The 27707-nt window shown below is 48.1% G+C and overlaps 1 protein-coding gene across 3 annotated transcripts in view; it reads right to left on the bottom strand.

The window, feature by feature from the left end:
- PARG (poly(ADP-ribose) glycohydrolase) overlaps positions 1-25575 on the bottom strand; it is a 163003-nt gene extending 137428 nt beyond the window's left edge. Inside the window, exons 1-2 of one of the 3 annotated variants that reach the window (XM_077259337.1) lie at positions 25178-25575; positions 12827-12893 (exon numbers count right to left, since the gene is read on the bottom strand). In XM_077259337.1, coding sequence (XP_077115452.1) covers positions 12827-12893; positions 25178-25313 — 203 coding nt within the window. In that variant the 5' untranslated portion in view covers positions 25314-25575. The remainder of the gene's footprint in view (positions 1-12826; positions 12894-25177) is intronic. The other 2 variants (XM_077259338.1, XM_077259339.1) reach the window with 2 other exon arrangements.
- Positions 25576-27707: the final 2132 nt, after the last annotated feature.

The following is a 27707-nucleotide window of genomic DNA, read 5'->3' as shown; positions in this document are numbered from 1 at the left end:
CCACCATGCCATAAAAACATTACTGCTCAACCAAAAAACACCAAGACTGCAATGCTGTTTGGTGATCATGACGTACAGATGAGCGAACATAGTCGGCTCCCTCCCTATTCGGCAAGCTATGGCGCTTACTGAACAAGCTGTATTGGGACCCGGGACACCCGGAGCGCTCCCGATAGTCAGCTGTTCGGCTCCGCAGCTGCATGTGTTGCGGCTGTCTGACCGTCATAACACACAGGATCTCCATGCATGTGCTGTGAATGTCACACAGCCGGGACACATGCAGCTGCGGAGCCGAACAGCTGATTATCAGGAGTGATCCAAGCATCCCGGATCCCGATACAGCTTCCACGAGGTCAAAAGAGCTGCCTCCTGTTTTATCTATGCAACTCCCTGTCTGATCAAGGAAATGCGAGAATAGGCACCTTCCCTGTGCCACCAAGCCTCCTTGTGAAGTTTAAAGAAATATCCAGGTCGCAGAAACTGATTTTGTAGTATTTTTGTCTTTACTTATTTTGACAGCCATTTATAGTGACCACAAAAAGTATTTCTCTTGGAGGTCAACTAGCCGAAACAAGCATATTATGCTTCATAGTCTATATGTCACAAATGGCAGAAGATCCCAGCAGAGTACAAGAGGTTTTCAGGCATATGACACTCATGGTCTACCCTTAGGATAGGTCATCAATGATTAGTCCCTAGAGGTCCAACCCCTACTGGGCCTCAGTAAGCTGCATGCCCCTTTCTGGGTATCCAGGCACAGCGGCTTGTTTTTATGTGCATCTGTGCCTCATTCACTACAGTATGGCTGAAGAGCAGTACCTGGCACAGATACACAGACGTACCAGGCGTCACACATTGGCCATCAGGGGCATAGTCGCGGGAAACACTTAAAGGGAACCTGTCACCCCCCCAGGCGTTTGTAACTAAAAGAGCCACCTTGTGCAGCACTAATGCTGCATTTGGACAAGGTGGCTCTTTTAGTTATGCTCCTTGCACACGCCGAAATAAACACTTCTAAAATGTGTCCCCTCATACCGTGAAATCGCCAGGGAGGCGGGACTTTCCTTCCTAATCAGACGCAGCACAGCCATCATTCCTCCCCCCTTGGCGCCACCTCCTCAGCATTGTTTGAATCTGTCCCGGAGCCTGCGCTGTTATGTTATGCCTTGGGCATGCGCAGTTAGCGCTGCCCGTCTTCTGACATCATTTGATGTCAGGCTGGCTGTGCCTGTGCGGCCGCGCTGCCCAAGATCCCGCCCCGCAGTGTCTTCTGATTTATTCAGACTGCGGGGCTGGGATTCATGGGCATGCGCAGTGCATATCTAAGCCTCTCTAACTCATCTCCTTCCGCCTTCTTCAGACTGTGCGGCGTCACGGCCGTGGCATGTGATTAGGGATCAGCTGACGCCGCACAGTCTGAAGAAGGCAGAAGGAGATGAGTGAGAGGCGAAGATATGCACTGCGCATGCCCATGAATCCCAGCCCCGCAGTGTGAATAAATCAGAAGACACTGCGGGGCGGGATCTCGGGCAGCGTGACCGCACAGGCGCAGTAAGGCTGACATCAAATAATGTCAGAAGACGGGCAGCGCTAACTACGCATGCCCAAGGCATAACATAACAGCGCAGGCTCCAGGACAGATTCAAACAACGCTGAGGAGGAGGCGCCAAGGGGGCATGAATGACAGCTGTGCTGCGTCTGATTAGGAAGGAAAGTCCCGCCTCCTGGACGGTTTCACGGTGTGAGGGGACACATTTTATAAGTGTTTATTTTGGCGTGTGCAAGGAGCATAACTAAAAGAGCCACCTTGTCCAAATGCAGCATTAGTGCTGCACAAGGTGGCTCTTTTAGTTACAAACGCCTGGGGAGGGGGGGGGGGGGGTGACAGGTTTCCTTTAACGCTGAATTGGGAGTGATGGATTCTACTTTACTGCCTTGAAGTTACTGCTAGGTCACGGTATCTGCTTCCATAGTGTCATAGTATATGAAGGCAGTACAACTGTATAATGTGAGATACAGTAAATATAAACCCGACTATCTATACTCTAAGGATCAGAGGAACGCTTCAATTACTGTATATACTGAATCAGAGCCCACACAGAACAAAAAATACACAGTCACCCACCTACTGTGCCTCCTACAATCTGCTGTATGACAACCCTTTCAGTTTTACTTTGAACATTGGACTTCCCAGAAATGAGTTTCTTGATCATAAACTGAGCAATGAGTAATAGCCTCCCCACGCAGGAGAAAGGGCAAGAGCTACATCGTACTGTACAACAACATGGAACCAGAAACTCCTTGTTGTACTCACGTCCTATTATTCCCTGTGGGTGTGGTGGCTAATACTCTGTAAGAAATAGGGGGTTCTAGTAGCAATACTATTGAATAACCAGAAAAACTATACAAGTCCATCTACCAGGGAAGCTTACAAATCTTTAGATTTCCACTTGTGTATAGTGTATGACAGTGAATGAGTATCTCCACTAGGCATCCCGACTTCAATATGTCCGTTCCTGTTTCTACCAGAGAGGTCACCTTCAGACTTGACTGCGAAAAACACAGCACAACAATCAGGTCTGTGGAGTCTGTAAGCCAAACCACCCACCCGGGACTCCTCAATTTCCCTGACTTCTGACTGCACAGCACTGAGCATGTACATAAAGTGCACCACAGATTCATCTCCACTAAAAGACGAGATCCTCAGATCAGGAACAGAAACGACATTTATAGGCCATTTCATAACTTTCCCAAATTCTTATGAAAACATGTACAGCACATCCTGAACCCAACTTATTATATATCTTAGGAGTTGGTCCATTTTATACTGACTCCAACTCCACAGCCCTGACAACAACGACCCTAGGTATATTTCCAAATTAACAAAAAAATGGCTTCATGAGAAGACATTCAACATTTTGGAATGGCCCAGCCAGAGCCAAGACCTAAATCTAATTGAAAATCTGTGGGTTGACCTGAAGAGGACGCTGTACACAGAAAATGCCTTTGCAATTTAATAGATGTGAAACTACTACAAGGAAGAGAAGGAAAAGATCACCAGTTCTAGACATGCCATGCTGATGGACTCCTACCCCAAAAGACTGAATGCTTTAATACATTCAAAAGGGTGCTGCAACAAAGTATTTGTGTGTATTTATGCAATCACATTACTTTACTTAGTTTTCTGTTTCCATCCAAAAAGATTTCAGTTTATTGTTACATTGAATTGGACAGATTATAGGTAACCGTAAAGATGGAAAAAAGCTCTGAAATTATTCTACATGATAAAAACCTGGTACCTTAAGGCTATGTGCACACAATGCAGATTTCCTGCAGAACTGCAGCGGATTTTTCTGCGCAGAAAAGGTGCAGTTCCACACTGTGATTTACAGTACAATGTAAATTAATGGTAAAAAAAAAAAAGCTGTGCAGATGGTGCAGAAAAATCAGTGCGGCAATGCTTCAGATTTAAAAGAAGTGCATGTCACTTCTTTTGTGCAGTTCTGCAGCGTTTCTGCACCCCTCCATGATAAAAATCCGCAGTGGTAAAAACTGCATAAAAACTGCACAAAATCTGCAACAAAAAAGCACAAAAACTGCACCTGCGGATTCTGCCAGGAGATGCAGATTTAGTGCAGAAAATTCTGCACCACATTTCCTGCGTGTGCACATAGCCTTACAGGGGTCGTGTAGAATTTTTATTTACAGTAAATTATTAGGCTATGTGCACACGTTCAGGATTTCTTGCAGAAAATTCCTGAGAAAAACCTGAAATTTTCTGCAAGAAATCTGCATGCGTTTTTGTTGCGTTTTTTTCCGGACATTTCCCAATGCATTTTATAGTGGGAAATCCGCAAAAAAACCCCCGCAAAACTAATGAACATGCTGCGTTTTTTACCGTGCACAAAAATTGCGGAATTCATTCTAAATGATGGGATGCATATTGTATGCTGTTTTTTTGCGGTTTTATAGCGTTATTGCGAAAAAAAAAAAAAAACGCGAAAAATCAGCAACGTGTGCACACAACACAGCCTTAGTCTTTTGGTGAACGTAAAACCAAGGATTCAAGACTGACTATAGAGCTGGTTCTGGGTGGAGTCGGTAGAAATATAAGGACTCCATGTTTATGGAAGAAACCTGTTATTGTAGAATTTCATAGGGATTCAGAAGAGTTATTTAGTATATATAGTATTCTAAAAAGTTTTATGTTTTTAAGTGGCCTCATCATTTTTCCAAGACTGACTCCTTCATAAATGGAAACATTAGGCTTTTTCTGACCATCAAGTAAATAGAGGAATCAGAACTTTGGGTTACAGAATCCGCAACCCTGTAAAAAAGTGTAAAGATTAACTTATGTGTCCATCTCACACGTCGTACATTCACGGTCCAAGTAATGACTGCAATGTCTGGACGGTCTGTAGGTCTCCTAACTAGAGGTGACCAAATTTCTTTGGATCCCGGCATGTTCGGCAAGCTATAGCGCTTACCAAATAAGCTGCAGAGGGATCCCGGATACATGGAGAGTGCCGGCTGATCAGCTGATTATCGGGAGCGCTCCGTGTATCCGGGTTCCCTCTGCGGCTTATTCGGTAAGCGCTATAGCTTGTCGAATAAGCGAGAAATTTGCTCATCTGTACTCCTAACCTGAACTCAACAGCCTCATACATACCCCCTCAATTATTCTTCCTACAGACACCCAGAAAATATCTTAAAAATTAAACTAACCTTCATCTATTCATTCCCTATTCTGTTTACAACCATGCTGTTTTTTCTGAGGCTGTAATGCGAATTTTGATTGCAGGAGGCAGTAAAATGAGGGCTGGTGGCATAGCTTTCATGGCCCAGCAAAAATCGGCTGGTAATCATATAGATAAAAGGTTACAAATGTTTAACCAGCACAAGTGGAACCGGCCTGATTTGGCAATTGAGAAACACAAGTAATGTATGGGGAGCTGGCCAGAGCAGTTAGCAGCTGATTGATGGGGGTGCCACTTGTAGGATCCCTACCAATCCCATACTGATGATCTATCTCAGACCTGGGCAAAGTGCGGCCAGTGGGCCACGGCGGGTCTCTGGCTGTTCCTGTCCGGCCTGCAGACCGAGAGAGCAGATGGGCTGAAAACAGTGGCCTATGGGTTGCACCTTGTCCTCCCAAGCCTGTCCTCCATGCCCACGGTCACCGCCATCTGCATACTTGGGATGCAGGCAGTGGTGAGTGCATTGGTGGAGGAGGGGCTGCAGGTCCTTTCTTCCATCAGCATGTGAGGCAGCTGATGTGATGACGTCATTTTATTATTATTATTTATTTATATAGCACCATTAATTCCATGGTGCTGTACATGAGAAAGGGCGTCAGCTGTGCACTGCGGAGAGTCATCTCAGAGAAGAAGCAGAGCGCTGGGGGAACCGGAGCAAGGTGAGCATGTGGTGGGGGTTTTCACGTGTATGGGATGTTTGGCTGGAAGTGGGGAGGCTATGTGGGTCTCATTCATTGTGGGAAGGCTATGTGAGGACTTTACAGTATATAGGAGGAGGTCAGCATACTTCATTCTGCTCAATATTAAGTGATATTAAGTATAATTAATATAAAATAATTGTATGTTAATATTAATATTGAGCAGAATTTAATTTTAATTTCATCATATTGGTTCGGCCCTACACAACATTCAGGGTCTCATGTGGCCCCTCAGGAAAATTAATTGCCAACCCCTAATCCATTCGATTTTCTCTCATCCTTTAGAAAAGAAGGTCAATAAAGGTGACTTCTGACATATCACAAAATTATTGCCTTAGCATTAGTAACCCTTTACAGAAGTATAGCAGGCCGTACCGTGTGTAAGAAAAAATGCACAAAGACGTTGCTGTATACATCAGTATATCTATATTACAGAGATTTTCTGTGTTACATCTGCCAGAACTCTGCTACAATCTGTGCCAAAAGACTGTTGTACAGGCCTTGCACCACCTGTGTGTGATGTAATCCCTCGTTAGGAAAGGGGGCCTATAGTTTAATGTATATAGCATAGATTCATGTAAAAAGGAGTGTGTTATAAAAGGAATAGATCTTTTTTTATTATAGAAACATAAAATGTACTGTATTAATTTTGTCTATTTTTTCTTCAGCCACCGCCATTTTAGTTTGCAGGTGTGTAAGTGTCAGAGCATGGCACTTGCACACAGCCAATATGGCAGAACTAGGACAATGGAGACTGTGGTCTGACACCGACTGCATCTCCTATGTTGTGGATGCATCAGCAGTGGCAAGTCCCCTGGCATACCCCGTTCACGGTTGTGGGGGGAGGGGACCCAGGCGCCAAGTTATTGCAGCCCAGTACAACGGGTAGAAGGGACATTGGACACCTAAGAGCAGATTCTGCCCACAATTACTGCAGTCAACACACAAGCCAACATTACACTTGGTTTTCTTGTCAAGTGTCAGCAACTTCTGCCTCTAGAGTTTACTACTTGAAAATCTCTAACCCAAGTCATTTTTCATATTTTATGAATTTCAAAATAAATTAAATATAAATTCTGAGGTAAAACCTGTCATTAGGGAAGACACTTTCCCATTACTGAGATAGTGGCAGCTACAGATGCAATTCTATGGAGGAGGGAGGAATTACTGACAGCTCCTCCCTCTTCTATATAGAACCTTAGCAGCCGCCGCCATCGCCTATCTCCGGAATGGGAAAGGGTCTTCACTGATGACAGATTCACTTGCATTAAATTGGGGCTTTTCAATCAATTCTGTCGGATTCTTACAGTTTGCCATGCGAGGCTTCAGCCAGTCAGGCATTGCCCCTGGAAGGCTTCTTTCACACTTCCATTTTTACAATCTGCACAGGATCCGTCAAAATTTTGAAATGACGGATCCTGTGCAGATTATAAAAAACGTGTGCACTGGGCCCGTCTTTCTGACAGACCCGTCGAGGCTATGTGCACCTGTTGTGTATGCGTCTTAGGCCTCTTTCACACTTCAGTTTTTTGGCCTCAGTCTAAAACCACCAGTTTCCTCAAATAACGGATCCGTCATTTTTTTTGGCGGATCCGTTATTTTCCCATAGACTTCCATTGGCGACGGATTGTGACGGATGGTCGTCAGTTCCATCCGTCATGCGACGGATCCGTCGAAATTTGGCGGACGTTGTCTAGATAGACGGACATTGAAACGTTTTTTGTCAACGCCAAAATGACGGTTCGCAGCGGATCCGTCACGTCCGTCATTCCATAGAATGGCCGCCTATGGGCGACGGATCCGTCGCGACCGTCATTTCGGCGGATCCGTCGCCCCAATCCGTTTTTTCAATTGCGCATGCTCCAAAAAGTAGATACTTTTCCCAGACAACCCGCAAGTAACGGATCCGTCAAAAAACGGATCCGTTGGAACAGTTTTCTCAACAATTGTGACGGATCCGTCACTATGTCGGAAGTGACTGACGCCAAACAACTGAAGTGTGAAAGAAGCCTTAGCAGCAGTTTTCCGCTGCAAAAACGCATACACAACACAAACCAGGTTAAAAAAAAAAAAAAATTGCAGTATTCTCACCTACCGGCGTTCCCACGCAGTGATGCTCCCGGCAGCTAGCGTCCCTAGTAATACATTGCGAAATCTCGCAGTCTCGCGAGACTGCGACTTCTCGCGAGATTTCACAATGTATTACTAGGAAGTAACGCTAGCTTCCAGGAGCATCGCTGCGCGGGAACGCCGTTAGGTGAGAACACTGCGATTCTTTCTTTTTTAAATTATTTTTAACATTATATCTTGTTACTATTGATGCTGCATAGGCAGCATCAATAGTAGAAAGAGAGCGACCTGATGGGAAATTCTTCCACGCATGCTCTCTTTGAAAAGACGGGACCCGTCGCTGGATTCCAACTTTTCACAGGCAGCGACGCATCCTGCACCCATAGGCATACATTGTAGCCAGTGACGGCAGCGCAGGATGCGTCGCTGACTGATTTTCCGACATGCAGAAGAAACGTTCCTCTGAACGTTTTCTCTGCCGGACGGACCGTTTTTTACGCAGGATCCAGTGCACGACGGATGAACCGGATGGCCATCCGTCGCTAATACAAGTCTATGAGAAAATGCAGGATCCTGCATTCTCAAAAATCAACGGATTGTGACAGGAGCTGAAAGACAGAAGTGTGAAAGAGGCCTAATAGTTGCTGCAAGAAAATGTGGTATTACATGGCGGCCATTGTACTACAATAATGGCTTGCATATGCCTAACGAGAGCTGCGCAGAGTGGCGTCTGGAGCAGGCCACCCGTCTCTATGGCGTTCATACACCCTAATAACTCATACCGAAGTCGTCTTCACGAGACCTGAAGTGGTGCTGTGTGACAACTTATCGGACCAGCCATTAGATGTGAATGGCATGAACATACGTTTATAGTGACAATATATTCAGCACTTAACCATTCAGAAGGGACCTGCATAGAAAGACATTACCAAGTAACACAATGCCAACACATACAGGAGCGAGGGCCCTGCTCGCAAGCCACAATCTAAGGATATAGGGGACACGATGTAAAAGTGATAGTCATATATGGTCCAGCCAAAAGAGACATTAACCCCTTCATGACCGCAGCATTTTTCGGTTTTGCATTTTTGTTTTACACTCCCCTTCTTCCCAGAGTCATAACTTTTTTATTTTTCCGTCAATATGGCCATGTGAGGGCTTATTTTTTACAGTAGGAGTTGTACTTTTGAACAACATAATTGGTTTTAGCATGGCATGTAATCAAAAACGGGAAAAAAAATTCCAAGTGCGGTGAAATTGCAAAAAAAACATACAATCCCACAGTGTTTTCCGTTTGGCTTTTTTGCTAGGTTCACGAAATGCTAAAACTGACCTGCCATTATGATTCTCCAGGTCATTACAAGTTCTTTTTTCTCTAAGCGGTGAAAAAAAATATTCCAAAATTTGCTAAAAAAAAAAAAAAAAAATTTGCACCATTTTCCGATACCCGTAGTGTCTCCATTTTTAGAGACCTCGGGTTGGGTGAGGGCTTATTTTTTGCGTGCCGAGCTGACGATTTAATGATACCTCTTTTGTACAGATATGTTCTTTTGATCACTTGTTATTGCATTTTAATACAATGTCATGACAAAAAAAAACAACCTAAGGCTACGTTCACATTTGCGTTGTGCGCCGCAGCGTCGGCGCCGCAGCGCACAACGCAAACAAAAACGCAGCAAAACGCATGCACAACGCTGCGTTTTGCGCCGCATGCGTCGTTTTTTTCATTGAATTTGGACGCAGCAAAAATGCAACTTGCTGCGTCCTCTGCGCCCCGACGCGGGCGCCGCAGCGACGCATGCGGCGCAAAACGCAAGTGCGCCGCATGTCCATGCGCCCCCATGTTAAATATAGGGGCGCATGACGCATGCGGCGCCGCTGCGGCGCTCGACGCTGCGGCGCTGGCCGCAAATGTGAACGTAGCCTAAAACGTAATTCTAGCGTTTCAATTTTTTTTTCTCGCTATGCCATTTAGCGATCAGGTTAATCCTTTTATTGATAGATAGGGCGATTCTGGACTCGGCGATACCAAATATGTGTGGGTTTGATTTTTTTTTTTATGGCTTTATTTTGAATGGGGCGAAAGAGGTGTGATTCAAACTTTATATTTTTTATATTTTTAAAACAAATTTTCTTTAAGTTTTGGCATGCTTCAATGGCCTCCATAGGAGACTAGAAGCTGCCACAACTTGATCGGCTCTGCTACATAGGAGCGATGCTCAGATCACCTGTATGTAGAATTACTGCATTGCTGTGTGCGTCGACTACAGGGTGGCGCTCCTAGCAATCCGGCATCAACAACCATAGAGGTCTGAAGGAGACCTCTGGTTGTTATGCAGACGAACCGATGACCCACGATGACGTGACGGGGGTCAACGGTGCAAGTATTTCTAGCCCGATGGCTGGAAGCGAGCGTTAAATGTCGCTGTCAGAGATTGACAGCCGCATTTAACTAGTTAATAGGCACGGGTGGATCGCGATTCCACCCGCGCCTATTGCGGGCACATGTCAGTAGTTCAACATAGCTGAAATGTCCAGGCTTTGATGCAGGCTCACCACCGGAGCCCACATCAAAGCAGGGTTTCTGCCATTGGACCTACTATCCCGTCAAAGGTCAGAAAGGGGTTAATACAGATATTAATATTATAGTGACATTAGTGCGGATAGGAGATAGGAAAGTAAAGAAATGTGTTTTAGGCCACGCTTAAAGCTGTGGATACTGGAAACTAACCAAATTGTCTAGGGTAGAGCATTCCAGACAACTGATGCAGCATTATTAGAGAGGTTGATATTACACAGGTTAAAAGAGGTTGTCCCACAAACTATTTTTTAATCAATAGATCTTGGAATAATAATAATTTCCACAATTGGATGTTTAAATAAAATGTTCCTGTGCTGAGATAATCTTATAAATGTGCCCCTGCTGTGTACTGTGTAATGGCTGTGTCTGACCGTGCAGGAACATGGTCTGATCATACCACATCTACTGGGCAGGGGAGGAAGCAAAAGAGTATACTGACATAACAGCATGTGATCACAAATGATTATTTTGTGAGGTAAAGTATTTCACTGCCTTTTTCTTTTTTAAAGCACCACTCCAGAATTATGTTTTTTTTCAGCGCTGGAGTGGCACTTTAAATCTAAGCCCCCTGCCCTTGGTCATATACTCACCCTCCAGCGTCTTCACAGCTTTTTTTCAGTGCCGCTCTGGTCCCCCTGCAAAAATCTTGTGAGCAGCCACGACACAAGAGCGCAATGCAAGTCTACTAGCACCAGAACGAGGCTCTCAGACTTGTAAGAGGACCTCCACATACCGCCAAGAAACAGAGCTGCAAGCAGGTTATTTTTCGCCGGAGACTGACGGGAGCAGTGGCAAAAACGGATGAAAACGCCGGAAGACAAATGATCTTACATTTAAAGCACCACTCCAGCAGTTTAATAATAAAACAAAACGCTGGAGTTACCGATGCTTTAAGCAATGTTTTACCTAAAAGAAAGAATCATCTGTGATTACATGCTGTAATGTCTGCATAGTTGTTTGCTTCCTCGCCTGCCCAGGTGTGGTATGATTAAACCATGTTTCTGCACGGTCAGACACAGCCATACAGAGTACACAGCATGGGCACATGTATAAGATTATCTCAGCACAGGGACAATTTTTATAAAGACATCCAATTGTGGAATTTATTATATAAAGATCTATTGATTAAAATGTTGTTTAACATTAACTTGGTTAGCGGGAAAACCTTTAAGTCTTCAGTTATTATCAGAACGGAGAGAATGGGTTAGGATGGTAGACAAGAGAAGAAATATAGGGTAATGCAAAACTGTGGAGAGGATGGGTAGAGTCAAAGACAGATGTGTGAGGAGATGTAGAACACGGTAGGGTGGTAGACTGAGAAAAGGGCGGTAAGTAGAGTGGTACAGAGGAGAGGGAAGACATGCATGGCGGTGCACAACTGTGCAAGGGGTAGGTAGTGTGGTAGACAGTGGAGAGGGAAGAGATGTATGGTGGTGCACAACTGTGGAGGGGGTAGGTAGTGTGGTAGACAGTGGAGAGGGAAGAGATGTATGGTGGTGCACAACTGTGGAGGGGGTAGGTAGTGTGGTAGACAGTGGAGAGGGAAGAGATGTAGGGTGGTGCACAACTGTGGAGGGGGTAGGTAGTGTGGTAGACAGTGGAGAGGGAAGAGATGTATGGTGGTGCACAACTGTGGAGGGGGTAGGTAGTGTGGTAGACAGTGGAGAGGGAAGAGATGTAGGGTGGTGCACAACTGTGGAGGGGGTAGGTAGTGTGGTAGACAGTGGAGAGGGAAGAGATGTAGGGTGGTGCACAACTGTGGAGGGGGTAGGTAGTGTGGTAGACAGTGGAGAGGGAAGAGATGTATGGTGGTGCACAACTGTGGAGGGGGTAGGTAGTGTGGTAGACAGTGGAGAGGGAAGAGATGTAGGGTGGTGCACAACTGTGGAGGGGGTAGGTAGTGTGGTAGACAGTGGAGAGGGAAGAGATGTATGGTGGTGCACAACTGTGGAGGTGGTAGGTAGTGTGGTAGACAGTGGAGAGAGAAGAGATGTATGGTGGTGCACAACTGTGGAGGGGGTAGGTAGTGTGGTAGACAGTTGAGAGGCAAGACATGTATGGCGGTGCACAACTGTGGAGGGGGTAGGTTGGGAGCTAGACAGTGGAGTGGGAAGAGATTATGGTGGTGCACAACTGTGGATGGGGTAGGTAGTGTGGTAGACAGTGGAGAAGGAAGACATGTATGGTGGTGCACAACTGTGGATGGGTAGGTTGGGTGGTAGACAGTGGAGTGGGAAGAGATTATGGCGGTGCACAACTGTGGAGGGGGTAGGAAGCGTGGTAGAGAAAGGAGAGGGAAGAGATGTATGGCAGGGCACAACTGTGGAGGGGGTAGGTAGTGTGGTAGACAGTGGAGAGGGAAGAGATGTATGGCGGTGCACAACTGTGGAAGGGGTAGGTTGGGTGGTAGACAAAGGAGAGGGAAGAGATGTATGGCGGTGCACAACTGTGGAGGGGGAAGGTAGGGTGGTAGACAGTGAATAGATATATAGCGGTGCACAACTGTGGAGACCTTTGTGGGTGACAGTAATAACTTTATATCGGACTTTGCAGTAGATGGGCGATCAGTGAAATGACTGCTAGACGAAATAGGATAATTAGGACATGGGTACACTGGAGTTCATGCATGGTCACGTTATAAAATCAGCTACAATCTATGGGTTACAAACCATGAAGTACTTTTTTCATGGCGTTTATTATAAAGCATGTTAATAAGTCACCTTTTAATCTTGTCTGTCCGCCTTCCTTTATTTTCCAACCAGGAATGAAGGGTCCTCTGTTTAAAAACTGTAAAATAAGAAAATAAGAGTTCTTTGTAGCAGAAATGGATTAACTAGCCCCAGCTCAGATGTGTTCACAAGAAAAAGCACGAAGCATGTGACTTGTCCTAAAACCAGGACTTATCGGGGGAAACCGATAACGTTTGCCTTGATTGTACCAGTACATAGGGAAAAAAAAAAAAAAAAGAACTTATGATAGAGGTACGCTGTAGGTAAAATACAGGGTGGGCCATTTAATGGATACACAAATAAAATGGGAATGGTTGGTGATATCAACTTCCTGTTTGTGGCACATTAGTATATGGGATGTGGAAAACTTTTCAAGATGGGTGGTGACCGTGTTTGAAATCAGCCATTTTGAATCCAACTTTATTTTTTTCAATGGGAAGAGGGTCATGTGACACAAACTTATTGAGAATTTCACAAGAAAAGCAATGGTGTGCTTGGTTTTAACGTAACTTTATTCTTTCATGAGTTATTTACAAGTTTATGACCACTTGTAAAATGTGTTCAAAGTGCTGCCCATTGTGTTGGATTGTCAATGAAACCCTCTTCTCCCACTCTTGACACACTGATCGCAACACCGCAGAAGAAATGCTAGCACAGGCTTCCAGTATCCGTTGTTTCAAATGCTGCACATCTCGAATCTTCACAGCATAGACAATAGCTTTCAGATGACCCCAAAGATAAAAGTCTAAGGGGGGCAGATCGGGAGACCTTGGTGGCCATTCAACTGGCCCACGACTTTCCAGGAAACTGTTCATGTAGGAATGCTCGGACCTGACACCCAAGATGATGCAGCACCACATTATGGGTGTCAAGTCCGAGCATTCCTACAAGGAATCTGACCCCCTTAGATTAGCATTTCTTCTGCGGTGTTGCTATCAGTGGGTCAAGAGTGGGAGAAGAGGATTTGCATTGACAATCCAACACAATGGGCAGCACTTTGAACACATTTTATAAGTGGTCATAAACTTGTAAATAACTCACGAAAGAATAAAGTTATGTTAAAACCAAGCACACCATTGTTTTTTTTTGTGAAATTATCAATAAATATGAATTGTCACATGACCTCTTCCCATTGAAAAAAATATAGTTGGATCCAAAATGGCCGCCATGGTCACCACCCTTCTTGAAAAGTTGTCCCCCTCCCATATACTAATGTGCCACAAACAGGAAGTTGAGATCACCAACCATTCCCATTTTATTTAGGTGTTTCCATATAAATGGTGTGTGAGACGTTGCACATTCTTTTGTGTAAGACAACGTAGACAATTATTGATATGTACCATATAGAACAAATGTGTGGCCCTCTAGTCAATAATACAGACAGTGGCATTACTCTGCAGTCCCAAAAAGCTTGTTTTTAGGGATAAATACAGTGATGTAAAGTAAGCCAACTATGAACCATGCAACATGTACAAAACCATACACAAAATGTGCACGACTGATACATTTGGAACATCTTTTATTTGCCAGGTCCAAGTTTACACCGGTCACCTATTAGGCTGTATTAGTGAATTGGGTCATTGTGTTTGATCTGGAAACAAGATTTAGGCTATTTTTTTTATTTTGGTACTTGTGTTTGAAAACAAGTGGTGAGGTTTCTTAACAGATCTGTGCACTGACTATCATGGTATTCTGCAGCAACCTCCCCCGAGGAACACAGTATGTATTATACTACAATGTCAGGTGAAGGTTACAGAAGGCAAAACCCATGTGGCAGATACCAACAATGAGAAATATCCCATTCCTTACAGCTGAATGAGGACATTTACACAAGATATATGGATTTATGAAAGCCCCCTTCAGATAAATTAGACACTAGCAGAGACATCTGCTATGGTGAACCTACCCCTAATGTTTCCTTAAAAATGGAGGTACATGTCACCCTTATCAGTGGTAGATGGGTATACAGTGCATTACCTGGAGCCGAGCTCTCAAACTGCATTCCTCGAGGGCCGCAAACAGGTCATGTTTTCAGGATGTCCTTGTATTGCACAGGTGATAATTTAATCCCCTGACCTAGAGGGTAAACGAGTCACTGTAGAGCTACATTCACACATCTATGTGACACGTCTAGGTGTGGACCATTTTTCTCTCAGACAACACCCTGACCCATAGAGTATCCCTGAGACACACATCAGTTTTAAAATAGGTCTGAATCTCTGGTCCGAGAAACTCCGAGCACAATCAGACTACCATAACAGTCTGGGGACCATATAAACAGATGACATGCAGAAGACAGACTTGGGACTTCAGAGTTCCATTCTTTTTTTTTTTACTGCTCTGTTGCCAAGAGTCAGAGAAAAAAAGTTCAGTTTACCTTTAAAAACAGATGCAACATGGAGACAGAACAGAAGAGAAAATGTCACTATGTAGCTGATGAAGATCACATTGTGGGGGGCTCATTTACAGCTGCATTAAACAGCCCCGGGTCACATGATAAACCAAGAGGTCTCATTAGAAGTGACATTCACATCAATGATAAGGTACCTCCATGAAAGTCTGCTGTAGGGCTCTGGACCTCCTGGTGAAGAGGGGGCTCTGGGGTATCAAACAACATGACAAAAGGAGCGAACAGCAGGGAGGACCCTAAGGATATGTGCACACGTAGAATGGTCCACTGCGGATTTTTCCGCAGCAGATTTGATAAATCTGCAGGGTAAAAACGCTGCATTTTTGCAGCAGATTTATCGCGGATTTACAGCGGTTTTTTTGCGGATTTCACTGTGGTTTTACACCTGCGGTTTTCTATTGGAGCAGGTGTAAAACCGCTGCGGAATCCGCAGAAAGTGACATGCTGCGGAATGTAAACCGCTGCGTTTGAGCGTTTTTTTTCCACAGCATGGGCACAGCGTTTTCTGTTTCCCATAGGTTTACACTGTAATGTAAACTCATGGGAAACTGCTGCGGACCCGCAGCTGCGGAAACGCTGCGGATCCGCAGCAAAATCCGCATTGTGCGCACATAGCCTTATAGTCAAAAACTTGATACCCATGAAACACAACCATTTGGAGATGGTGAGCGACCCGGTAGAGCTGCATACTTTTGCATAATTTTTGCTGATGACACAAAGCTAGGAGGGATAGCTAATACTAAAGAAGAGAGAGAGGATTCAAAAGATATAAACTGGAGCAGTGGGCAGAAACTAACAGAATGGTTTTTAACAAGGAAAAATGCAAAGTACTACATCTGGGCAATAAAAAATGAAAAAAACTGTAATTAGACATACCGGTAATTGTATTTCCAGGAATCCATCCTGACAGCACCATGTAGGACGTCCTTATCCATAGTGGGACAGGAAACCACGAGAGTTAAAAGGACCCTCCCCCTTCCACCCTTCAGTGATTTTCCAAAGTAACATCTGGGTGGATGCAAAAAGAGAATTTTATTTTGAACATAACTTTTATACAAATGTTACTTCACATAAGTATACAACGTATTTGTAATAGGGAGGGAACTAACAGTGCTGTCAGGATGGATTCCTGGAAATACAATTACCGGTATGTCTAATTACCGTTTTCCAGGTCACCACCTGACAGCACCATGGCGAAATACCAAAGGAGAATTTTGGTCCTAGGGAGGGACTACTGCTTGAAGCACCTTCCTGCCAAAAGCTAGCCGAGAAGAGACTACAACTAGCTTGTAATGTTTAGTAAAAGTACTGAGGCTAGACCAAGATGCAGCTCTGCAAATCTGATCTGCCGAGGCCCCCCCTTTCTCTGCCCATGAAGCCGCCATAGCCCTGGATGAATGAGCCTTAAGATTTTCTGGGGGATCCCTACCTTGTGCCTGATAAGCCAGACGAATGGTGGACCTAATCCATCTCGCAATGGTGGATTTTGATGCCTTTCTTCCCTTATTAGGACCCCCATAAAGGACAAAGAGATTGCTATCCTGTCTCCAGGCCCTAGTTGCTTCTAAGTACTTAAGTACCGTCTCCCTGACATCTAGGTTATGGAAAAAGCTTTCTTTTTATTTCTGGGAAACTAGCAAAATGATGGAAGTACTACTTCCTGATTTATATTTGAAGCCGAGACCACCTTAGGAAGGAAACCTGGATTAAGTCTTAAAACAAGTCTATCGTCAAATATCTGTAAATAGGGATTTTGGATGGACAAGGCCTGAAGTTCCCCCAGTCTTTCCGCCGATGTAATGGCCACTAGGAAGACTGTCTTGAGGGAAAGATTTACAATGTCTATATCTTTCGTTATAACAAATGGATCTTTACACAACTCGTTAAGGACCAGGTTAAGATCCCAAGGTGGGACTAATTTCCTAATTAAGGGTCTCAGCCTTTGAACCGCTCTGGAGAACCGAGCTATCCAAGGGTGGGAAGCTAGGGTAGAATCATAAAATACACTTAGGGCTGCCACCTGGACCCTCAGAGTACTTGGTCTAAGACCTTTTTTGAATCCCTGCTGCAAAAAAAAAAAAATCAAGAATTTTAGGAATGTCAGGGTGGTCAACATCGACTGTTGTGTCTCCACAAAAACTGCAGAATTTTTTCCATATCTTTAGATCGATTGCTGAGGTTACTGGCTTCCTACTTGCTTGAAGTATGGAGATGACTCCCTCCGAGAGCCCTTTTGCTTTCAGAATCTGGCGTTCAGGATCCAAGCCGCTAATTGGAGGCTTCCTGGGTTCTGATGAAGAATCGGACCCTGGAATAGTAGATCCTCCCTTTCCGGCAGGAGATAGGGTTCCTCTACCGACAACTTCCTCAACAAATGGTACTAACTTTTGGATCAGGAAGAAACCACCAAAATAACTTGAGCTCTGTCCTCGCATATTTTTCTGAGGATTCTCGGTATCAATGCAAGAGGGGGAAAAGCATATAGCAGACCCCCACTCCATGACAGAGAGAGCGTCTACTCCCGCAGGATTTTCTTGAGGGTTCAACGAATAAAAGGTTCCGACCTTCGCGTTTCGTCTGGTCGCAAATAAGTCCATTGTCGGTGTTCCCCAGCGTTGACATATTGTGTTGAAAACTTCGTAGTTCAGTTCCCACTCCGTTGACAATAGTTTTTCTCTGCTCAAGAAATCTGCAACTTGGTTCCTCGAACCTTCCAGATGCACTGCAGAAATTGAGAGTACCCACTTCTCCGCCCATCTGAAGATCCGATCCGCCAGAAGTTGAAGTTTTGGATGTCTTGGACCACCCTGGTGGCGAAGAAAAGCTACCGCCGTCATGTTGTCCGAGAAAATCTTTAGATGTTTGTTTCTTAGCAGGACCTGCGCCGAAGAGAAGAGGCCTGAGTAATGACCTCTTCTTATCTGTTGAGGAGGAACAGGAGCTATTGCCTCCATTCGCAGAAGATCCTGTATGTCCGACCACATAGGGGAGGCTGAGGAGAGATGGACGTTTGACACGAAATATCTTTCTGGAGGAAGAGAGTCGAACTCTATTCTGTACCCCTGGGATATGACCTGGAGTACCCAAGGACTTCTGGTAATCCTCTCCCAATCTCCCAGGAAGTTTAACAACCGCCCCCCTATCCTGGTGGCGTCATTTTCTTCGAAACTCTGATCTAGAGGTCAAGGGACCGGAATCTCTATTTTTGTTTCTATTCTCTCCCCTTTTTGGTAGCTCCACCTCCCCTGTTTTCCCTTACCCCTATAGTCTGATCTCTGACTATAATAGGGCTTGCGAAAGGGCTGGTACTTCCTAAGTTTTTCCTCCGGAAACCCCTTTTTTTCATCTGAAGCTTTCTCCAGAATATCATCCAGTATGGGCCCGAAGACTCTGCCTCCTGAAAAGGGAATAGAGCACAACTTATTTTTGGAATGAACATCTCCTGACCAGTTCTTTAACCAAATAGCCCTCCTAGCAGCATTTGATAAAGACTGGCCCCTGGCTGTGAACCTAACCGATTCTGCAGTAGCATCTGCAAGAAAACCGGTTGCTAGTTTCAATAAAGGGATAGCTTTAATGATAGACTCTCTAGGAGTTCTAGCTGACAACTGATCCTTCAAATCATCTACCCACAAATGCATGGCTCGAGCCACTGATGTCACCGCAATATTTGTGCGGATTACGGCCGCTGAACTTTCCCAGGCTCTTTTCAAGAGCCCATCTGCTTTACGGTCCATTGGCTCCTTTAAATTAGAGGAGTCCTCAAATGGAATGGCGGTTCTGTTAGACACTTTTGCAAGCGGAATGTCAATCTTGGGAATATCTTCCCACTCCTTGACCTCCTCATGATCAAATGGTAGACGAAGTCTGAAATCCCTAGGGATCGATATCCACGATACGGCTGGTGTAAGATTCGCAAAGCGATTTCTGCCAGGAACTTTAAGCTTTACGGCACAGATGGGGCACTTCTTACACTTGCTGGATTTCTTAACCACCGACGGGGCCTACAATAGATAATATGGACACCTGATGGGCCCGTATAAATATTGAAATTATAGGGATCAGACCCCCAGCCTAGGACTCACGTTTGCCTGGCCCTCCTGCAGCGTTTCGGATCTCGTGTCCTCCATGCTGCTGCTCTGCTGCTGCAGAACCATGTAGCACAGGACACAGCGGCACATACCTTTTATATCCTCTGATGTCACCGTCACCTGCCCCGGGCCCTCCTCGCAGTGTAGAGTAGGAGGGAAGAGAACGCTGCCCCATGCTGCCGGCTGCGACCCGGAAGTGACGCGCGCGGCAACCCGTGAACCGGAAGTGCTCGATGCGGCCGCATCTCCTGGCAGCAGAGACGGCGGCTCACGATCTCTCCTGGCTGGAGGCACCTGCACTCACCCCGGGATCCGCGTGACAAGGAGGCACCCCTGCAGAAGCGTTCCGGACGCAGGTACCTCAGGGCTACGTCCAGGGTCGAGAGCCCCCCCAGGGGGAAGCGACCCCTCACCGGGAGCAGCGCTACACCGGAGCTGCTGAGGGACCCCATTACTCGGGTTTCAGCCAAGCAGGGTCTTGTAGTGGGAAGGAAGAGGCCGATAATGTGATGCAGCAGCAAAAAAGGCAAATGCAATTCTGGGATGTATTAACAGAAGCATACAGTGTAGATCACGTGAAGTCATTATTGCCCTCTACTCCTCTTTGGTCAGACCTCATCTGGAATACTGGGTCCAGTTTTGGGCACCACATTTTAAAAAAGACATCAACAATCTGGAGCAAGTTCAGAGAAGAGCGACCAGAATGGTGACCGGTCGGCAAACCATGTCCTATGAGGAACGGTTACAGGATTTGGGAATGTTTAGCTTGTAAAAAAGAAGACGACTGAGAGGAGACGTCATAGCTGCCTACAAATATCTCAAGGGCTGTCACATTGAAGAAGCCCCCCCTCCCCATACACACACACACAGGACCCCCTCCCCGTACACACACACACACAGGACCCCCTCCCCGTACACACACACAGGACCCCCTGCCCATACACACACACACACACACAGGACCCCATCCCCATACACACACACACACACAGGACCCCATCCCCATACACACACACACACACAGGACCCCCTCCCCATACACACACACACACACAGGACCCCCTCCCCATACACACACACACACACAGGACCCCCTCCCCATACACACACACACACACACAGGACCCCCTCCCCATACACACACACACACACACACAGGACCCCCTCCCCACACACACACACACACACAGGACCCCCTCCCCACACACACACACACACACACACACACACACACACACACACACAGGACCCCCTCCCCATACACACACACACACACACACACAGGACCCCCTCCCCATACACACACACACAGGACCCCCTCCCCATACACACACACACACAGGACCCCCTCCCCATACACACACACACACAGGACCCCCTCCCCATACACACACACACACACTCACACAGGACCCCCTCCCCATACACACACACACAGGACCCCCTCCCCATACACACACACATACACACACACACAGGACCCCCTCCCCATACACACACACATACACACACACACACAGGACCCCCTCCCCATACACACACACGACCCCCTCCCCATACACACACACACACACACACACAGGACCCCCTCCCCATACACACACACACACACACACACACAGGACCCCCTCCCCATACACACACACACACACACACAGGACCCCCTCCCCATACACACACACACACAGGACCCCCTCCCCATACACACACACACACACAGGACCCCCTCCCCATACACACACACACACACAGGACCCCCTCCCCCTCCACACACATACACACACACACACACACACACAGGACCCCCTACACACACACACACACACACACACACACACAGGACCCCCTCCACACACACACACACAGGACCCCCTCCACACACACACACAGGACCCCCTCCACACACACACACACACACACACACACGCAGGACCCTGTTGTGGATTCTGTTTGTGGGCTCCCTCTGGTGGTTACTGCTGGTACTGGGTGACTTTGGTGGGTTGCGCCTTTGGTTTCCACCTGTCCATCAGTGGCTGGGTGTTTCCTATTTTACCTGGCCTTTCTGTCATTTCCCTTGCCGGCTATCAATGTATTCAGATGTGCTCTGTTTGGTTCCTGCCTACCTGCTCCCAGATCTTTCAGGATAAGCTAAGTGCTGATTTTCAGTTGTTTGGTTTTTTGTCCAGCTTGCTTATTATGTCTCTATGCTAGCTGGTAGCTCTAGTGGACTGAGGTTGGGTTCTTGTAATCTCAGGATGGTTTTTTTGATTAGGGTTTTTTGCTGACCGCTCAGTCCCCTTTTGTATCGTTCTGCTTTCTAGTTTACAGCGGGCCTCAATTTGCTAAAACTATATATATCATCTCTATGTGTGTGCCTTCCTCTCATTTCACCGTCAATACATGTGGGGGGCAACTATATCTTTTGGGGTTCATTCCGCTGGAGGCAAGTGAGGTCTTTATTTTCTCTGCAGTGCTAGTTAGCTCTTAGGCTGGTGCGTGGCGTCTAGAACCAACGTAGGCACGCTCCCTGGCTATCTCTAGTTGCGTTTGTCAGGCGTAGGGCAGCGGTCAGCCCAGGTTCCATCACCCTAGAGCTCGTCCGTAATATATTTGTACTTTGCTTGTCCTGTGCTATCCCTAGCCATTGGGATTCATGACAGGACCCCCTCCACACACACACACACACACACACACACACAGGACCCCCTCCACACACACACAGGACCCCCTCCACACACACACAGGACCCCCTCCACACACACACACAGGACCCCCTCCACACACACACACACACACACACACACACACACACACACACACACACACACGACCCCCTCCACACACACACACACACACACACACACACACACACACACACGACCCCCTCCACACACACACACACACACACACAGGACCCCCTCCACACACACACACACACACACACAGGACCCCCTCCACACACACACACACACACACGACCCCCTCCACACACACACACACACACACACACGACCCCCTCCACACACACACACACGACCCCCTACACACACACACACACACACGACCCCCTCCACACACACACGACCCCCTCCACACACACACACACACACACACGACCCCCTCCACACACACACACACACACACACACGACCCCCTCCACACACACACACACACACACAGGACCCCCTCCACACACACACACACACACACGACCCCCTCCACACACACACGACCCCCTCCACACACACGCGACCCCCTCCACACACACGCGACCCCCTCCACACACACACACACAGGACCCCCTCCACACACACACACACACACACACACGACCCCCTCCACACACACACACACGACCCCCTACACACACACACACGACCCCCTCCACACACACACACACACGACCCCCTCCACACACACACACACACACACACACACACACACACACACACACACACAGGACCCCCTCCACACACACACGACCCCCTCCACACACACACACACACACACACAGGACCCCCTCCACACACACACACACACGACCCCCTCCACACACACACACACAGACCCCCTCCACACACACACACGACCCCCTCCACACACACACACACGACCCCCTCCACACACACACACAGGACCCCCTACACACACACACACACACACACACACAGGACCCCCTCCACACACACACAGGACCCCCTCCACACACACACACACAGGACCCCCTCCACACACACACACAGGACCCCCTCCACACACACACACACACACACGCAGGACCCTGTTGTGGATTCTGTTTGTGGGCTCCCTCTGGTGGTTACTGCTGGTACTGGGTGACTTTGGTGGGTTGCGCCTTTGGTTTCCACCTGTCCATCAGTGGCTGGGTGTTTCCTATTTTACCTGGCCTTTCTGTCATTTCCCTTGCCGGCTATCAATGTATTCAGATGTGCTCTGTTTGGTTCCTGCCTACCTGCTCCCAGATCTTTCAGGATAAGCTAAGTGCTGATTTTCAGTTGTTTGGTTTTTTGTCCAGCTTGCTTATTATGTCTCTATGCTAGCTGGTAGCTCTAGTGGACTGAGGTTGGGTTCTTGTAATCTCAGGATGGTTTTTTTGATTAGGGTTTTTTGCTGACCGCTCAGTCCCCTTTTGTATCGTTCTGCTTTCTAGTTTACAGCGGGCCTCAATTTGCTAAAACTATATATATCATCTCTATGTGTGTGCCTTCCTCTCATTTCACCGTCAATACATGTGGGGGGCAACTATATCTTTTGGGGTTCATTCCGCTGGAGGCAAGTGAGGTCTTTATTTTCTCTGCAGTGCTAGTTAGCTCTTAGGCTGGTGCGTGGCGTCTAGAACCAACGTAGGCACGCTCCCTGGCTCCCTCCACACACACACACACACACACACACACACACACACACGACCCCCTCCACACACACACACACACACGACCCCCTCCACACACACACACAGGACCCCCTCCACACACACACACAGGACCCCCTCCACACACACACACAGGACCCCCTCCACACACACACACAGGACCCCCTCCACACACACACACACACACACACACACACACACACACACACACACAACCCCCTCCACACACACACACACACACACACACACGACCCCCTACACACACACACACACACGACCCCCTCCACACACACACACACACACACACACACACACACACACACACACACAGGACCCCCTCCACACACACACGACCCCCTCCACACACACACACACAGGACCCCCTCCACACACACACACACAGGACCCCCTCCACACACACACACACACACACACGACCCCCTCCACACACACACACACACACACACAGACCCCCTCCACACACACACAGACCCCCTCCACACACACACACGACCCCCTCCACACACACACACACGACCCCCTCCACACACACACACACGACCCCCTCCACACACACACACACACGACCCCCTCCACACACACACACAGGACCCCCTTCCCATACACACACGACCCCCTACACACACACACACACACGACCCCCTACACACACACACACGACCCCCTACACACACACACACACGACCCCCTACACACACACACACACACACACACACACGACCCCCTACACACACACACACACACACACGACCCCCTACACACACACACACGACCCCCTACACACACACACACGACCCCCTACACACACACACACGACCCCCTACACACACACACACACGACCCCCTACACACACGACCCCCTACACACACGACCCCCTACACACACGACCCCCTACACACACGACCCCCTACACACACGACCCCCTACACACACGACCCCCTACACACACGACCCCCTACACACACGACCCCCTACACACACACACACACACACACACACACACACACAGGGCCCCCCCTCCTATACAGGCACACAGGACCCCCTTCCCATACACACACACACACACACACACACACACACACACACACAGGACCCCCTTCCCATACACACACACACAGGACCCCATACACACACACACACAGGGCCCCCCTCCTATACACACACACACACACACACAGGGCCCCCCTCCTATACACACACACACACACACACACACACACACACACACAGGACCCCCTTCCCATACACACACACACACACAGGACCCCCTTCCCATACACACACACACACAGGACCCCCCTCCTATACAGGCACACGGCCGGCGGATACAATCACCTGCCCGAGTACTGCCCCATACATGGGAGCACCAGTAGAAAGTGAAAGTGGCGGCGCCGCCAGGGCCGGGTGTCACGCGTTAGCCCTACTACTTCACCTCTATTCCCCACGGTGCTGCTGGGGCCCCGGCTTCCCGGGGAGCCCCTCTCTCTCACACAGCCCTCGGCAACTTCTGCTTCTTCTCTCCGGATCCTCTTGCTGCAAGGTTCATCCACTACGGAGCCCGCACTCATTGCTCCGCACACGCCTCCGGGGAGTGTCTGCTCATCATGAGTGGCGACTTACTCCGCAGGACACAAACAATCAGGAAGCTTTTCTATCTGCGCTTCCTGATAGTCCCGAACTTTAGCGATGACCCCTAACACTTGCGCAGGCTCAGTACATCCTGGCACACATGCGCACTCAGCGCTAAGGAGCCAACAGCTGTCATTACAGACACCCGGAAGAAAAAAAACGAAAAGCAAATCAGAGAACCAAAAGCTGGGGCCGTAAAACATGGAAACTGTCGCAAAACAGGATATCTAAGGCCACGATTGCGTTTAGATTGGAGTAGCTCCTCTGAGGCCGCCTTCCAGCAACGCCACTCTAGACGGCTCACCGGGGAGGGGACTGGGATGGAGTGACTGCAGTGAGGAACTGACCGGAGCCTGCACCGTACACAGCTCCGTGCAGCGGTGACCAGAGCGGCTGGGGCTCACAGGAACAGCTCCAGTGTCCACAGCTCAGGACTGACAGGACTGGGATAGCGGTGCTTCCAGGACAGGCTCCATGCTAGTCCCCTGGCGACAGCAGCCTACAGGGGAGTGACTGCTGCACCGAGGGGTGGACTGCCTGTGTGAGGAAACCCCAGTAACACACGCCACGATTCATGATGCCCAGATACAGCAGAGAACTAGAGGCATAGAGCAATGCCAAAGATCCCACTTACAGGGGCTTCTCACTAAAGTAGAATAGCATCAAAAAGTGACTTTATTTCAGTTCTTCAATACAAAAAGTGAAACTCATATAGGGCAGACCTGGGCGAAGTGCGCACCGAGACAGCCGAGGGGCTGGAAACCATCGGTCCGCACCGTGCCCTCCCGCACACTGTCTCTAGCTGCGCTGCCTGCGATGGTGGACGAGGGGCCTCCGGCCACATCCTCCACCAATCAGCATGTGAAACAGCTGACGCGATAACGTCATTTCATCACATCAGCTGTGTACCGCTGGGCATCGGAGGCAGGGAGAGAAGCAGAGCGCCGGGGAACAGGACCAAGGTGAGTATGTGGTGGGGAGGCTATGGGGGTGACATGCTGCACATGGGGAGGCTATGGGGGTGACATGCTGCACATGGGGAGGCTATGGGGGTGACAGGGTGCTGCCTATGATGGTGACATGCTGCAAATGTTGCTGGCTATGGGGGTGATGTGCTGCACATGAGGCTATGGCTACTTTCACACTAGCATCGCTTGCTGTACGTCTCAATGCGTCGTTTTGGAGAAAAAAACGCATCCTGCAAAGTTTCCCGCAGGATGCATTTTTTCTCCATAGGCTTGCATTTGCAACGCATTGCCACACGTCGCATCCGTCATGCGACGGATGCGTCGTGTTTTGGCGGACCGTCGGCACAAAAAAAGTTGCGTGTAATTTTTTTGTGCGTCGCCTCCGCCATTTTCGACAGCGCATGCGCTGCCATAACTCCGCCCCCTCCTCCCCGGACTGCAGAATGGGCAGCAGATGCCTTGTAAAACTGCATCCGCTGCCCACGTCTTGCAGAAATTTCACAGTATGCGTCGGTACGTCGTATGCACTGCGACGGGCCCTTACCGACGCTAGTGTGAAAGTAGCCTATGGGGACCTCATGCAGTATATATAGGGAGACTGGGGCTCATGCTGTATATATAGGGAGGCTGTTTGGGGCTCATGCAGTATATAGGGAGGCTGTTTGGGGCTCATGCAGTATATAGGGAGGCTGTGTGGGGCTCATGCTATATATAGGGAGGCTATGTGGGGCTCATGCAGTATATATAGGGAGACTGGGGCTCATGCAGTGTATATAGGGAGGTTGTGTGGGGCTCATGCAGTATATAGGGAGGCTGTGTGGGGCTCATGCAGTATATAGGGAGGCTGTGTGGGGCTCATGCAGTATATAGGGAGGCTGTGTGGGGCTCATGCAGTATATAGGGAGGCTGTGTGGGGCTCATGCAGTATATAGGGAGGCTGTGTGGGGCTCATGCAGTATATAGGGAGGCTGTGTGGGGCTCATGCAGTATATAGGGAGGCTGTGTGGGGCTCATGCAGTATATAGGGAGGCTGTGGGGCTCATGCAGTATATAGGGAGGCTGTGTGGGGCTCATGCAGTATATAGGGAGGCTGTGGGGCTCATGCTGTATATAGGGAGGCTGTGTGGGGCTCATGCAGTATATATAGGGAGGCTGTGGGGCTCATGACACATATGAGAGGCTGTGTGGGGCTCATACTGCATATAAGGGGCTGATGGGGGGCTCATACACTATACAGAAGGGGCTGTACTCACGTTCAAACGATATATAAGGGGATGTGAGCATACTTAAAGGGAATCTGTCACCCCAATTTTTGCCTATAAGATGCGGCCACCGCCATCGGGCTTATCTACAGCATTCTGTTAT

The sequence above is a fragment of the Ranitomeya variabilis genome, chromosome 4 (assembly GCF_051348905.1).
Source record: "Ranitomeya variabilis isolate aRanVar5 chromosome 4, aRanVar5.hap1, whole genome shotgun sequence".
In the NCBI taxonomy this organism is placed as follows: Eukaryota; Metazoa; Chordata; class Amphibia; order Anura; family Dendrobatidae; genus Ranitomeya; species Ranitomeya variabilis.
The sequence above is the reverse complement of the archived record's forward strand: the minus strand, read 5'-3'. Positions and strand labels throughout refer to the sequence as shown.